The sequence below is a fragment of the Heptranchias perlo genome, chromosome 10 (assembly GCF_035084215.1).
Source record: "Heptranchias perlo isolate sHepPer1 chromosome 10, sHepPer1.hap1, whole genome shotgun sequence".
Taxonomy (NCBI): domain Eukaryota; kingdom Metazoa; phylum Chordata; class Chondrichthyes; order Hexanchiformes; family Hexanchidae; genus Heptranchias; species Heptranchias perlo.
Window position 1 is genome coordinate 69942634 of NC_090334.1, and position 16991 is coordinate 69959624.

The window sequence follows — 16991 nt, forward strand, 5'->3', positions numbered from 1 at the left end:
CATGCAGCCCCGCTCCTCAGTTAAATCGGAATCATTCAGTTTATGATGAATGTTTTTCATAATATATTTTGATTACGGTAATAATTGGCTGGTACAGCTCTAATGATATCCAGCTGGTTAATTATTGCAGGAGATGAAGCAGCAGCTTAGTCAGGAGATTGACGAACATCAGCACGAGTTGGCTGCTCTGCAGGACGCACATCGCCAGAAATTAACCAATCTCACGCGCCGGCACAGGGATGAGCTTGCAGAATATGAGGAACGGATCGAGGAGCTGGAGCAGCAGTTACAAGGTTAGAAGTAATCTCTTGTGTAATGTCTTAATTTGGCAGAGATATCTCTGAGGATTGCAGTAATACTTTAAAGATAAATAGTTTTGCATTATCATGTGAATGCTATAAATTATTTCTCGTCAGGGCCCTGGTTTTCTTTAACTATACGAAGGAAAGCAGAACAGCTGTGCGAGCATTAACCGCACCATGCCTTTGAAACTTTCAGCTTTGAAATTAATGCTCAATTATAATTTTTGGGCTAGGGAAGAAGAATAAATTAGATAATTTGTGGGGCACTACAGCTTTTAAAACAGTGAAAGTTTTCATTTGTTCTGGGTGGATGGTTGCTGGTAGTTTGTGTTTGCTGCATACAACAGCAACAACTTGCATTTATATAGCGCCTTTAACGTTGTAAAACGTCCCAAGGCACTTCACAGGAACGTTATCAAATTAAATTTGACACCAAGCCACGTAAGGAAGTATTAGGACAGGTGACCAAAAGCTTGGTTGAAAAGCATTTTAAGGAGCGTCTTAAAGGAGGAGAGAGAGGTAGAGAGGCGGAAAGGTTTAGGGAGGGAATTCCAGAGCTTAGTGCCGAGGTAGCTGAAGGCATGGCCGCCACTGGTGGAGCGATTAAAATCGGGGATGAGCAAGAGGCAAGAATTGGAGGAGCGCGGCAATTTCGGAGGGTTGGAGGACTGGAGGAGGTTACAGAGATGGAGAGGGGCGAGGCCATGGAAAGACTTGAAAACATGGATGAGAATTTTAAAATCGAGGCGTTTCCAGACTGCGAGTCAATGGAGGTCAGCGAGCACAGGGGCTATTGCCAGCTGACGTTAATTAGAACACCATAGTAGTTCTCCAGTGCTTCATTTGGCAAAGGTAGCACGTAACTGAGCCTTGCATATCAGAAGACCCAGGGTCATTTCACAATCGGTGCTTAGTTAACTGACCTTGGTCGAATTGCAGTGAGGGCACTGAAGTTAGTCTCCGTTATCAGGATTCAGTCTCCTAATCACCATGCAGAGGTCCCCTGCTAGAAAGTGTGTACACATGGACATTGGATGAGGACCGATCATGTTAGGCCAGTACTCGCTGTCCAGGCTCACACATGAAGAATGGTCCCTTGGGCAAGGTACCAGAGGATAACCATAGAACTGTACCGCAGCAAGAGTCAACACTGTCAGCAGAGGAGAGAAATTTGGCAGGGGTTGGAGGACATATTTTCAATGAAGAGTACTCTACTCCCCTCATCCAAATGACATGAAAAAGCGGTTTAAGGAAAAACCCATATGAGATGCAAATGTTCATAGCTTTAACATTATTTTTTCCTCCAATTGCTATTTTGGGTCTCCCTGCTCCAGATAGCTGCTCAACTGTTATCAACTTTAACAACTGTAAGAGAATTAGTAGCTGTGTTCATTTTGAATTCCGGAAGCCTATGATTTGGCTTCCAACATTTACGCTGTTAAATCTATTTTCCGTAGCCCTGCGTAGACAGGTAAAATTGGATGTACCAGTCTGCCGTTGAGCTGTGGGAAACGTTTTTTAACACCATGGACTTTGAGCTCCTGGAAACCAAATTAGAAGAACAGTTTAAAATCATCTAGTGAGCAGCTTCAAAGAAGGTTCTATGGAGTTGCATTATTTCTAGCACTGAATGCTGAGTGAGAGATGTCCAAAGAAAGAATATTTAATATTGGACCTCTGACTGACATTAGCTGAGCAGCACCCCGCAGAGAGAAGATTTGAAGTTATGGATGTCTGCAGGGAGGGAAATTTCAGTAAAATTATTCAAATGTCCTATAAGAAAGAAAAAGAAAGACTTGCATTTATACAGCACCTTTCATGACCTCTGGATGCCCCAAAGCGCTTTACAGCCAATGAAGTACTTTTGAAGTGTAGTCACTGTTGAAATGTAGGAAACGTGGCAGCCAATTTGCGCACAGCAAGCTCCCACAAACAGCAGTGAGGTATTGACCAGGTAATCTGTTTTAGTGACGTTGGTTGAGGGATAAATGTTGGCCAGGACACCAGGGAGAACTCCCCTGCTCTTCTTTGAAATAGTGCCACAGGATCTTTTACGTCCATCTGAGGGCAGAAGGCTTAATGTCATGAAAAGTGAAGTTAAAATTTATGTTAGCTAACTGATAGAAGGTGGGCAAAGTACTTTAAAGATGCTTTTACATTGTGTGAGACCCACACTAATGCAGACGGTTCCTAAAGTGAAGGTTTTGCACAGCCGGCTGCAAGCTGAATATAAAACCGCTGTGATTTGCTAGGCTTGGCAGTCCAGCAGACCCACAATAAACTGCCCTTCCCAGTCACCAGTCTTGGCGAGCCCCGCTTGTTTTCCATTTGGCATGCTGCTGGCTGCACACGATTCAGGAACTAGGTAAAGGATTGCATATTTCACACAGTGGAAAAGTACCTTGTATTGAAGAAACTTCACCACCTCCTTTTAAAGTGTGGAATGTGTTATGGCCAAATCGGTGAACAGTCAAGGTCAAAACAGACCAGAGTTTACACAGAATGTTTGCAATGCGCAGAAGTCAATTTATAATTACTTTGCAAGCAGCTGTCACATATAACTTATAAAAACCCTGTAGATTTAAGTGAGCAGGTGTGTGAAATCCTGGTCATTTGATTGGATAGTTTAGGCCGTTGTACATATTCAATAGAACAACAAACACACTTGTCTGATTTTGTGATCTAGACAATGTTCTTTACTACTGGGTTAAGCAGTCAAAATAATGGTTGCATCATCCGGACTTAAAGCATCTGGTAGTCCTGAAGAATGTCTATTCAGATTCAGAAATTGTGTTTTGTACGTTGAGACATATTGACAAATGGGGGGGAAAAAAAATCAGCAGTCCATGAGTTTAAATTGTATATTTTGTACTTGTGGCTGGAGCAGGTGCTATGCTCTCAGACCATTCAATACTCTCTGAGGTGCAAAGGACCGAATTGGTGGCCAGAAAGCAATCTGGAGAAGAGCCGGCAAAGCAAGTTAAGACCACGAATGAGGAACTGGCTGTTGGTTTGCTCCAAGAGAGGGAGAATGCTTCAACAGAGATAAATCAGCTGATGAAGGAGTGCGAGAGACTGCAGGTGGAATATGAGAAGTCACAGAGCTGTATGAGTGAGCTGCAGAGTACTGTGGAGGAACAGAAAGAACAACTGTCAGGGAAAGTGGCACTGGAGGAAGAAGTGCTTCGACTAAGGCAGGCTATGACAGGTACAGTATGCTATTCATTGCAGGTGCTGTGTTCCTTTACACCTCAGAAGGCCATGCTACTGCAGAGGTAGGGATAAATAAATCATTCTTGGGTTGGATAGGCCTCCTTATGGCAGCTGTTGTTTTCCTGCTGATTTCCATTTACTCAAATGAAACAACTTTATTTACTAAAATACAGTGTAGTATCAAATTTTAATTTATGACTGAAGATGAAGGACTGGACAAGAAATGTACTGTAAACATCGGTGTTTTTTTTAAAACTGATGAACTAAGATCAAGGCCCATAGTGCAACAGCACTAAGGTTAAAATAAATTGGGGGAAGGTGAAATAACACTGTAGACTGTAGGAAATAGGAAAGGCCGAGAGAGGCAAATTAATGTGGAGGGAGAATAGAGAGGGAAAGAGGACATAGCAGGAGAGGTACCAGTCCTAGGAGAATGCCTGATTTGATGTCATAGGAACATAGGAACAGGAGTAGGCCCCTCGTGCCTGCTCCGCCATTTGATAAGATCGTGGCTGATCTGTGATCTAACTCCATGTACCTGCCTTTGGCCCATATCCCTTAATACCTTTGGTTGCCAAAAAGCTATCTATCTCAGATTTAAATTTAGCAATTGAGCTAGTATCAATTGCCGTTTGCGGAAGAGAGTTCCAAACTTCTACAACCCTTTGTGTGTAGAAATGTTTTCTAATCTCGCTCCTGAAAGGTCTGGCTCTAATTTTTAGACTGTGCCCCCTACTCCTAAAATCCCCAACCAGCGGAAATAATTTCTCTCCATCCACCCTATCCGTTCCCCTTAATATCTTATAAACTTTGATCAGATCACCCCTTAACCCCAATTTGTGTAATCTCTCCTTGTAACTTAACCCTTGATGTCAAGAAAAAAGTTAAGGGATGAGCTATCAGCTACTACAGAAACTGATGAGAGGAAACTGAAAAAACAATCATGAACACAACTTCTGTGGGACCATATAATGTTTAGGATTTTATAAAAATATAATCACTTTTCTCTCTATAGTGAATGATGGGAGATAACATTTTTATGTGCTTCATGGCAGTTCTGCAGCACCAGATATCAAACTTAGTCTAAAAGATGATGTCACTAATAAGGAAAGAACTGTCTGCAAAACCAATGACCAGAAAATTAAACTGGCTTAATCATCATAGGCTGTTAATTGGGATATTTTGGTGCAAAATGAATATTTCCCACAGAATGAAACCATGTTGATCATAAAGTGGTGCCTAAGATAATGCCCTCATTAACCTCTGTTGTACATTCCATTTTCTCCCCTTCCAGGCAAAACTTTTTTTCATGGGGTACGTAATGGTCCTCATCTGCACTCTCTCCCCACCACCTCAAACTGTATCATTCAAGTCAGTGGGATGGGTGAGCAGTGTTTGTGCTCCATAAAGATGTTTACATCTATAATCCAGATTTAAGATAATAGGCAAAAGAACCAGGGGGAGATGAGAATTGTTTTTAATGCAGTGAGTTATGATCTGGAATTCACTACCTCAAGGGGTGGTAGAAACAGATTCAATAGTAACTTTCAAAAGGGAATTAGATAAATACTTGAAGGGGAAAAATTTGAAGGGCTATGGGGAAAGAGCAGGGGAGTGGGACTAATTGGATAGCTCTTTCAAAGAGCCGGCACAGACACGATGGATCAAATGGCCTCCTCCTGTGCCAGCAGACTCTATGATTCATATGGCATGGTGTACAGTTCTACAGGTAAATACTGAAACAATTCTTTGAACTGATAGGAATCCTTTAACCTAAATGGGTTAATTAGACCATTTTTTCTCCTCTCCAAGGTACTGATTCATGATGGTACAGTTCCACATCATGAAGCATCTGGTACCTTGCGCCACATGGCTGTTCTTCACGTTTGAGCCTGGCTAAAGAGTCTTGACTGGCTATTTAACCTTGGGGGAAATTGCAGTCAAGCTCAAATCTTTCTTCACCAATATACATATATGTACTATTTCTGCAGGCTCACTGGACAGTGATCAGGAAAGGGATCTGTGGGTGATTTTTCACCACCCTCTCAAGTTCAGGGAGGCTGAGGTCACTCAGACTGTCTCCACCACCACAGGGACTCTCCTGATCTGTTATGCTCAGTTCTATGCAATGCGGCACATTTGTCAAAAGAGCAATTGGAAGAATTATACCACTTTTTTAAAAGTATAATTGTGTCCCCCCAACACAGGTGGCAATTTAAGTGCTACACTGAAAGAAGAACGTGAGGTGGGTTGCTTTTTTTGCTTTTGATGCCATCGAGTTGACCAATGTTAGGGAATAGAACGCGACCACTTTGGGAACCAGTATCTGAATCTAGTGCTCCCAGTGTTAGATATAGAACAAGTTGACTGGTAAATTAAGCTCTTAACTCTACCCCAAAATTGTGCCTTAATGTCAACCCCAAAAATGTGCCTTAATGTCAACCCCAAAAGAGCAACAGTATTCTACTGCACCAATGTGAATTGTTCTATTTTTCCCATCCTAATTGCCTCTGAGTTTTTTATGCCACATTGTGGCCAGTTTTATATTACATAAAAGTGTATACTAGAAACTGGATCGAGACTACTTGTAATCTGTATTCCAATGACAGGCAAGATTGGTTGTAAGATTATTTTATTTTCAAGTTGCTTCTGCTCAGATAATTTTGAATGTTCCATGTTAGAGTTTAACATTTTTTCACATTTCCTTTGACTATTACAGATGCAGAGAATGAACTGAACAGAATGAATAGCACTAATAAAGTATGTATCTGCTGAGCAGCATGACTGTTGCTAACTTGAGTTGTGTTGAATGTTCCTGTTCTTTATTAAGACTGTACAAAGGTCTGTGGGATAATATTTCTATATTATTATCGGGCTACCCTGATAACTCCTGAGTGATAAGTTCTGAGTTACAATTAGCATTGTCCATTAGTGAGATACAAATAGTGTACCATGTGGCTTTGTAAAGCATACCTTAATTAAAAATCGACCCTGTAAAGAGTTAAAATTAATGATGGAAAGGTTTTTTTCAAAAAAAAGCTTTTAATGATTTATTCCTTTGTGGTTTGGTTCAAGCTAGAGTAAATATGAGAGCAAATTAGAATCTGGGTTTAGAGTGTTTATGCTTTGAGCTTTCGTTTGAAGAGTGTTCTAATGGATACATTCCAACAGTTAAAATGATTGTCTGTATGAAATGTTAAACAATTAATAAAAATTATACCTGGTATGATAGTAAACCTTAAGCTTCATATGTATGTGTGAGCTGTGACACCCCCACTGTATCTTATTTGAAACGCTTTGTGTATTTCCTTTTATCGAGATGTAGATATAGAATTGTAGTCTTGATTGATAAGGTATCCAAAGGTGTTTTGTATTTGTCTCAAACTTGAGAGGGTAAGTGGAATTCACAGGCTTGCTTTAATGAGGAGAGAAATGTCAGATATCTGAAATATCTACACTCTCTACTCTGTGTCATTCTACAGAAACCCACTCATTCATTGTTTTCCTTTTCACTAAGACAGGAGCATTCACACTTCACTCTCAGCGTGTGATATGTTTAATGTAAATGTAGACAAATGATCAACCGGTCTGTCACTATGATTTCATACTTTACGTTTGTACCTATTGGAAGTACGAATATATAAAAGAAATATCCAAATTTAAGAGCACACCCTAAGCTTATTTGAATAGTTTAAAATTATGTTGCAAAAGTTGTGTGGTAGCAGTTGTGACTTACTCTTTAGTCGTCTTTATATTTTGTTCTGGATAGATCGTGATTAGATGTTTTTTGAAGAGTTTATTTTTCATGATTTAATCCAGGGCAGGGGGTCTACACATTGCACATCAATGCCAAAACAGAATTGAAGAAATAATGAAAAGGAGGAAAAAAATCAAAAACCTTTGTTTGGACATGTTTCAAAAATTCTTTATCCTGTAAAATACTCTCATGTATAGTATAAAAATTGTGCTGATTTATAATTGTTTTGAAATTCTTTTTAAGGCTAAGTATGATGGGCAAGATGATGTTCAGGAGCTGAAGGAATCTTTGCAGTTATTGAAACATGAAAAGGAAGAGTTACATAAAGAAAAGGTGAGCATAGCACATGAATTTAGAGGTTGCTATTAGAATGAGTTTAAATCCACATTTGAGAGTGGCCTTTTCATTGGTACTGCCTTATCTAGAAAATCACGATGGCTAGTATGTCATCATCTGTCTCACAAAGGTCCTTAAAACTGTGCTGAAGTTGGATGTCCACCATATAGCTGCTGAGGAAAATAAGCCATGGGATGACAGCAGCTGCAGCCACAAACTGAAAGTTTGGATATGGAAACACATTCTGTGCAGCTAAATCATACCAAGTGTCAAGTGCTGAAGCTACGCATTTTCAACTAGTGAAAAGCTCCATTCTTTGGGGTATGGTGTGTGCCTAAGCTGTGGCCAGGAGGATGGTGGCAATGCACACACATTTTATGGTGGGTCGTTTTGCTCACTATGCCACTTACGAGGAGTTTCTGGTGTCAGCTGTCGACTTAGTCAGGGCTAAAATCCACCCTTTCAGTTGTCTACTAACCAACCAGTGACTATCCTCCTTGGGGAGGAGAGAGACAATGGGGTGTCTTTGGCATCCATGTGGCTCTAAAATGACATGGCTGGTAGTCGAAGATCAGAATCAAGTTAACCCTCTGTGGTAGACTCAGTAATACAGTGCCTCAGTGAAGTTACTCCAGAGCTCTGTTGATGATTGATCAGCTAACCTGGCACACTAATGGAACCTGGAGGGATAGACCAGTTACTGGAAGCTGGGATTTTCTTCACTCGACTCCAATTAACCTTGCAAACCATTGCTGTAATGGATAGGCTGGTACTGCCTGGATCAGCAGTGGGAAGCTTGCCAGTGCTCTGTGCTGGTAAGCTGTTCTATTTTAGTTGATAAAATGACACCAATGCCCTTGCGTACACTTGGGAAAGGTCTCTAAGCCTTGGCTATTGTCAACCTGCACCTCAGCTCTCTGGGCTTGAGTATGTGCCTACAGGGCGAGAATGTGCACTGCATATTGGGCAAACAGATTCTATGAATGCGGATCGCTATATTGTGATCTGTGCTACGCCTCATAACTGACACAGCATGCTAAAAGTATGAAATGTTCCGTTCTCCTGTGGTGCTATCCTTCCCTTGTTTAACGCAAAATATGCATACATTTGCAACCATATAAATCTTATATTGCTCATGAATGTTGATCATTTAACACCCACAAGGCCTTCATTACTTGTCTGTTGCTTTGTCAGGTTTACTTAATATACAAAAATGCAGTAAGATCAGTCTAATGAATTTTGGATTGCTTCACGTGCATTTTATCGATTGGTGGACTCCATGCAGGTTCATCTCTGAATCAGTATGTCATTGGAACTGCCAACATGGTTAGGTAGCTGGTTAAAATGTGGTCTGCTGTATAATAATGAGTGCAAGTTAACATAAAAGTTATACTCCTTTCAATGTCAGGAGGCTATCCAAGAGGAACTTTCAAAACTGCAGACTATTCAGAGGAATGAAGATACTGCCTCGGTCCTGAATAGTCTGACCTCGGAAGTGAGTGAACTAAGGCATAATTTGATGACTAAAGAGAGCGAGCTAATGGAGATTTCCATGCAGAACGACACGTTAATGATGGAGTTGGAAGAACTGGACAAGCAGAATCAAGAAGCTACTCAAGTATGCACCGCACTATTTATTATTAGTAACCCCTCAAAACAACATGTCACAAGTTTCTCCTTGTAGCTTCTGATTCCTTTTTTTAAAAAAAAATTAAGGTCTTGCAGTTATAACTATCTAATTTCCAATAGCAATTTTAAATGCTTTAATGAGAGTTTCCTGCATGGTAATGTTGTAAGCAAAATTGGTATATGTTTGAATTGTTGCATTTACTCTCCACATTCTATTTATTTCCCTCCATCCACCATTCTGAGATTGAGAAGATGAGCAGATAACCTTCTCCAAACCCCATTTCATTGCAGCCACTGGAACAGTTCAATTGGCTCTTAATTCTTCCCTCCCCTTGCTCTTAGAATAGCTGTTGAGTTAAGGTCTGGAACTGACTGTGTACTCAACCATAGTACTATCTTTGTGGCACTTCTTTAAAGCATTGAAATATGAAAGTATTTTCATTTTTGTTTTAAATGCACACATTTTATCTTAAGTGCATTTTTAAAAACATGTTTAAACACATTGAGAAAATTAAAATGATCTAATTCACTTTTTAATAGTTTGTTGGATCAGTTTTTATTTTGAAGGTATTTCCTCTGCTGCCTCTGTAACTCGGAGATTGGCCACACAGGCCTCTGTCGGTGCTGCTCTTCATCTGAGTGCTAGAGGATCGATAAGAACAACCTGAGGCGAAGCAGCAATTTGCAACAATGATCAGTTTGTTTTCTTTCCTCCATTTGTTCCATTCTTTTCTTTCTTCCTCCCCCACACTGGAGAACTGCCTACCTCCAACTGGCACATACCCCTGATAACATGACTAAACGGTCGATGCAACTGATACCATTGATAAATGGGCGTTTAATAAATTACATCTTAAATAGAAATGTAACTGAAACACATCAGTGTAACATTATAATTTCTGAATTTTTCTGAAGCATTTGATCACATCGAAAGATCTGCTGGCACAGCAGCGAAGAGATTCTGAAGGAAAGATCAAACAACTGCAGTCAGAACTGGAAAAAGTTGCGGCTGATAAGGCATTAATGGTGCAAGAGGCGGAAGTTCAGAGAGACACGCTGAGCCAGAGTGCTTTTGCACTTAATGAGCTGCACATGAGCAAGCAGCAGCTGGACATGAAAGTCAAAGACCTGATGGAGAAGCTGAAAAAATCACTCGAGCATAATTCGGACTTGAAGGCTGAAGCTGTAGAGCTGTTGAGGAAGCTACAGAATGCAGAAGCTCAACTGTCAGTAGCCAAGGTGGAGTTAACACAAGCAGTTCAGCAAGCGCCAAGCAGCAGAGGTCAAGAAGAATTAATCCAAGATAAAGAGAGAGAAATTTCAGAGCTGAGGAAACAGATTTCGGACGCTAGATGTGTAAGTGATGAGTTACAAACTAATCTTTATGATCTCAAAATTCAAAATAAAAAACTTGATGCAGAGAAAGAGAAAGCTAACGTAGCTTTAGATGAAGTTAAAGACCAACTTGAGGAAGCTGTTACCAGTAAAAGTGAGGTTTCCAAGGAGAACAGCACTTTAATGGAAGCATTGAGAATGGAGAAAGCCCAGCTTGAGACCGAATTGAACCAGGCTGAGAAACGGGTGATGGAAGAGGCGAGAAAATATGAGCACACCATCAAGGAGCTAACAAAAGCTCGAAATTTAGATGCTACAGCTTTGCAGAAAGAACATGACCGTTTGATCAAGTTGAATCAGGAGAAGGATTTTGAGACTGAAGAACTCAAACGTAATATACAGCAGTTGGAAGCTGACCATGTCGAGACCAGAGAGATGCTGAAATCTAGTTTGGAGGGACAGCAGCAGCTGACAGATCTTTTGAATGAAAAGGATACATTTGTTGAAACACTTAAGAAAAGAAGTTCAGAATTGCAGCAGGAAATTGAAAAGAATATAACAGTTTTCAGAGAATGTGAATCCTTGAAGCAAAATCTTGAAGAGAAAGACCGGCAATTAAGTACAATGAAGGAAGAAAATAACCACCTCAAGGAAGAAATGGATCGCCTCAGGGACCAACAAAGCAGGCCTCAGACGACCGCTGAGCCGAAGACCCTTGATATAATAATAGAGCTTGAGACGGAGATAACTGAGCTGAACAACAAAAGGAACAGCCTTGAAGAGGAAATAAGGCTTCACAAAAAGACTGTTGAGGAGCAAAAACAAAATGTTTTGCAGCTTCAACGTTCTATACAGGAACAAGAGAAAGAAGGGGATGAAGCAAAAACCCAGTGTGAAGAAATTACTTCCACATATGAAAAATTGATTTCAGAAAAAGATAAAGAAATCCGCAGCCTTCAGGAATCCATCGATCAAATGAAAACACAGCATCAGAGAGAACGCCAGGTCGGTCCTACAGATGCTCCAGTCATTCTCCAAGAGACTAAAGTACAAACAGTGAATGGAGAAAATGGAAATGAAAAACATGATTTGTCCAAAGTGGAGATTGACAGATTAGTTAATGGTATAAAAGAGAAAGAAATGGAGATAAAGGTATTAAATGAAAATAATTTGTCTCTGATTAAGCAGTTAGATCAGTTAACCATGTATAAAGATGAAGTGGGTAAACTAACTCAAATTATTCAACAGAAAAACTTGGAGATCCAAACTCTTCATGCGAGAATGACACCAGGCTCGTATATGCAGGTTGGTGCCGATGTGGCCTACTTGCAGCAGCAATTGCAGGCTTATGCCATGGAGAGAGAGCAAGTGCTAGCAGTATTAAATGAAAAGACGAGGGAAAACAGCCAACTGAAGACTGAATATCATAGAATGATGGACATTATAGCTGCAAAGGAAGCTGCTCTTTTAAAGCTCCAAGAAGAAAATATGAAAATGGTCAATAAGTATGAGAATGAAAGTCAAGAGATGGTACGGGAAACGATCCAGAATCTCTCTAGGATTATCCGTGAGAAGGACATAGAAATAGATGCCCTTACCCAGAAGTGCCAAACTCTAGTAACTGTCCTGCAGACATTTGGAATGGGGTCTAGTGGAGAGTCAGGCTTGGTGAGCAGTAATCAGTTTGAAGAGCTTCTGCAAGAACGTGACAAACTAAAACAACAAGTAAAGAAGATGGAGGAGTGGAAGCAACAGGTGATCACCACAGTTCAGAACATGCAGCATGAATCTGCTCAGCTTCAGGAAGAGCTCCTTAAGCTCCAGGGCCGATTGTCTACAGATGGTGACTGTAACTCTAGGCTTCAGATAGACTACAACAGTTTAATTCATAATTATGAGCAAAAGGAGAAGAGGTTGCAAACCCTGAGTCAAGAACTAGCAGAAGTCCAGCAAAGTATTGGGCAGCTCAGCAGTACCAGGGATGTTATACTTGACAAGTTGGATCGAGTATCCCCAGAACCACAAATAGTAGCAACAAGCACAGGAGTGTTGCACATGGCAGTTTCTTCCAGTGGATTCTCATCAGAAGAACAGTTGGACCAAATTAAAAAGCTGCATCAAGAGGTGGAAAGTTTGAATAAAATATTGGAGGGAAAAGATGCCACAATAGAGGCACTTCAAAGTAACACTAAATTATCCAACTCTCTGACAGTGGACTCTGAAATTGGAAAGAAGGAACAAGAGGATGCTGCTCTAGAGATCAAGCAAATGAAAAAAAGAAATGATGAACTACAAAGATCATTCAGGGAAAAAGATCTTCTCATCAAATGGAAGAGTGATCAGTTGTCATCAGTGACCGGAAGCTTAAGAAATAGGGATAGTGAAAATGAAGTTTTGAAGCAGGCTGTCACTAATCTGAAAGAAAGGATTTTGCTTTTGGAAACGGATGTTCGTAAAGTTCAAGAGGACAATGACCAAATTATAGCTGAGTCGAGAGAAAAGGAAACTGAATTTCGAGCTCTGCAGGAGACTAATATGCAGTTCTCTATGATGTTGAGAGAAAGGGAGTTTGAATCGAACTCCATGAGAGAAAAGGCTTCTGCGTTAGAAAAACTGCTAAAGGAGAAAGAAAAGGTATGTTCAAAACTTTAATTTTGCAGGCTTAAGAACAAATTTGCATTACTAAGTATGCTGACTGAAAATATATTAAAACATTTCTGTGATTCTGATCTGATTCGAGTTTTGGTCAGGATTGTTAGCACACGATAATTGGTGCCTATAGTATAACAAATTGCATAATTAAATAACATGGTTTGTATTGTGACTCAATTTTTATTTTCAGTGAGACAAATGCAACCAACATATAGTTCAAGTAACCATCACACACAAACTTAAAAACCCTCTGGGCTACTTCATAGTCAGCTTTCTTTGGCCAAACTTTTGGGTCTTTAAATTCTTATTAATGTTAATTATTGATTTTTCTATACTAGTAATAACAATCTGCTCCATCAAGTCTTTGGTGGGGGGGGGCACTCTGAATTGTCTGGAAATCATTACACTTTTGACAACCTGTAGTCCCAATATATATACAAAATTGCTTTCTTGTTGCACTATACCTACTTGACTTAAATCACCCAATCCATGAATGTGAGGGAATCTCACCTTGGTGTGCCAGAAATCTCTCCCATGACCTGTGTTAACTCAGTCCAGTAACTCTTCAGTTTCTGGCAATCCCAAGAGATGAGCAAAAGAAATCTTTATGTACCTTACTCCTCCAACATTAATCTATTCCTTGGGCCCCTGTAGGAGGTGGCAGGCTGGGCTTATATAAGATTTTGAAAGTTTTTAAACTGTACTAAGCAAAGGCTAAGTTTTCGTTGCTGTACCTATGCTGGTCCAGGTAGTCTTGCATGAGACAGGATCATGCTAAATCTGTAAATATTATTTCCAGACCAAATGAACTAAGTCTCCTATCCCTTGTCTCTTGTATAAATGCATAGCCTGTCCAGAGAAGCACATTCTTTACGTTTCCTGTCTAAAAGTAACCTTTACTAAAGTCTAGAAGAACAATCTTTGTTCAAAATATCCCTTTTTATAGAAGAAAATAAGTCTTAAATTCGCTGCTAGGCGGCTCCGGTGGTATGATGTTAATTAAAGGGATTGCCCACATGCGTCCTAGAGTGGCTCCATTGCAAACTAGCATGTAAATTGTCCCAGGAACTATGTTACTGCATGAGAAATCTGTATTCCCATCCAGTAGAGCAGTTTTTCTTGATTGGGTGTTTCCAGATTACCTCTTAGTGGTTTGAAGTAGTGTCCCTTCTGTTCCTTCCCTTACCCCCACTGTTTACAGTGAAGCTGCGCTGGAATGCTTCCAGTGATTGAAGTCCCCAAAATAGCGAATGCTGGAAAAAAACCTTTATTGAACCTTACATATCTATGTAAGCAATAAAACTGACATTTTCAAAAGTCAAAGAAATTTAAGGGAAGATAGCTATTTTCTTCTGTAAAATGGGGAATACTTTGAACTAAAACTCCCCCCAGACTACCCCTTCTGCCTACTGTTGGATACTGAAAGAACAATTTTAAATGTGAAAATTTGCTGCTGATGTGTTTTTAAAAAAAAAAAGTGGGGTGATATAACACTAGACACTGCAAAACTGCTTAAATCGCCAAGTTTAAAAAAAGCAAGCCAAAGCTTTACAACATTGGTCTGGTTAGTTAAATGTTTTTTTTTAAAAGAGATATGTTGTCCACCATCTCGCAAGACACAAGCTTCATTACAGAATTGATAAGTTATATTTCATAATTTGAAGGGGAAGACGGGTGAGCTAAATCAGCTGCTCAATGAAGTGAAATCAATGCAGGAGCAAGCAGGAATGTTTCAGCATGAGAGAGACCAAGTAATGCTGGCCCTCAAACAGAAACAGATGGAAAGCACTGCACTAGTGAATGAGGTAAGACATTATTGAAATTGTGATTAAATTCAAACATTGTAGATGTAGTGAAGCATGATGAGCATAGCTGAAAGGAATGCTTCAATTGCAGTTCAGGAACTTAGTTTTAAATCTAGTCCAGATGGGTGGAAGGATGATAAATTAAACTGGTTTTGAGCTGTATCAATCTAGCTCTAAATAAAAACAAGTCCACAGCACTAATTTACCTTTGAATTTTAGGGAGTCAGTTGGCAGCGGAGAAAAGAAGCCGTTGGTTATCATGTTTAAGTTAATTAAGACGACCCACTGATATGAGGAGGTGCCACGGGTTCTTTATTATCATTATACAAAGATAAGTTGTACTGATTAAAGTAAATGAATCTGATCATAACTGTTGTTCTGTATGTTCACTCGGTGTGAAATAAAGCAGCTTAATGACTCGTATCGGGCCTCGTCTCATCCAACTGTTGGCTCAGTCCACCTTCAGAGAGATTGATGAAATATATGTGCAAAAGACCTGCGTATCTGGTTCAGGTCACAGGGTGGTATAAGTGCAACCCAGGAGCGTAATAATATCACACAAGTCAATATTGGACAGCCTGAGTCAGCATCCATAAAAGTAAGGTGCACAGTCCAATTACAGCCGTGTCTGTTGCCACTGCCACTGAGAAGGTACCTACTGCAGATCCGAAAATATATCAATCCTACCAAACACACAATGTGATAGTAACACCTGTTCTTATTTCAGTTGCAGCACATGCGCGATAAGGAGCAGCGTTCGAACCAGGAGCTACAACGATTGCGACACCACTTACTTGAGATGGAAGAGTCTTACACCAAAGAGGCCTTGGCTGCTGAGGACCGAGAGACTGAGCTGAGGAAGACAGCGGCCCTCCTGGGGGAAAAGTTGTCATCGTCATCTTGTGCTGTGGAAAACGCCAGGTAGAAGTAATGCCTTTTTACTAAATAATAAATTAAAATAGTGATTCGTAAGGATGATAAATTGCTTAACATGTCCTCCATAGTGCACTGTATGACATGGATTTGTGCTGTGATTTGCTTCACAGTGAATCACCAATCTCAGTTGGAGCATCATGTGAAAGCACTGACTGGGGTGACTAAATGCTTCTGCATAGGTAAAGAGGAGAAATCTGAGGGCCAGCAAGTCTGGCATTCTAGCAGCTGGTCAGTGTTTATCTGGGAAAGGAAGGAGGAAAATTAATAGCAAAATACTGTGAATACTGGAAATCTGAAATAAAATAAGAAAATGCTGGAAAAGCTCAGCAAGTGAGGCAGCATCTGTGGAGAAAGAAACAGTTAATGTTTCCGGTTGAAGGCCTTTGGTCAGAACCAGTTCTGGACAAGCTTAGTACAGGAAGAAATTTTTTTTTAAAAGATTTTTTGCATTTTTAATAGTGGCTTATCATGTCTGTCAGAAAAGTTCTGAAGCATTTATTTTTGATGTGCGGTGACTTAAGTAGGCATTAGACCAGCAATCCGGTTTTGATGGTGTTGGTCGAGGAAGGAACGTAGGTCAAAGCATGAAGAACTTCCTACTTTTCTTCGAATAGTACTATAGATCTTCAATATCTACCAGTACTAGCAGAATGAGCTTTAATGGTTTGATTTTCATCCAAAGGATGCAACATCTGACAATGCAGCACTTTGGTACGTCAGCCTAGATTTATGTGTTCTAATCCTTGAGTTGGGCTTGAACAAGCTCCTACTCAGTGAGTTTGCTACCAATTAAACCAAGGTGATGCAACCCAAGGATTGGATCCATCTAAGAGAGAAAGGGTAGAGGCAACTTTACAAAGTTTATATAAAATTGCAAAAGCTGCTGGCATTCATTCTGCACACCTGCAAGAACTTGAATGGAATAAACTATTAACTTAGTGAATAAATAGCCTCAGTGTAAATGTTGTACTTAAAGAATACGCATCAATCAGACTGGTTGCTATGGAAAATCAGTTGCATAGTGGC

At 40.1% G+C, this 16991-nt stretch overlaps 1 protein-coding gene across 1 annotated transcript in view; it reads left to right on the top strand.

The window, feature by feature from the left end:
* The window catches only part of trip11 (thyroid hormone receptor interactor 11), a 100912-nt gene that overhangs the window by 29524 nt on the left and 54397 nt on the right, over positions 1-16991 (top strand). Inside the window, exons 6-13 of the mRNA XM_067991979.1 lie at positions 131-293; positions 3190-3510; positions 6235-6275; positions 7516-7605; positions 9017-9226; positions 10153-13206; positions 14889-15029; positions 15757-15950. Coding sequence (XP_067848080.1) covers positions 131-293; positions 3190-3510; positions 6235-6275; positions 7516-7605; positions 9017-9226; positions 10153-13206; positions 14889-15029; positions 15757-15950 — 4214 coding nt within the window. The remainder of the gene's footprint in view (positions 1-130; positions 294-3189; positions 3511-6234; positions 6276-7515; positions 7606-9016; positions 9227-10152; positions 13207-14888; positions 15030-15756; positions 15951-16991) is intronic.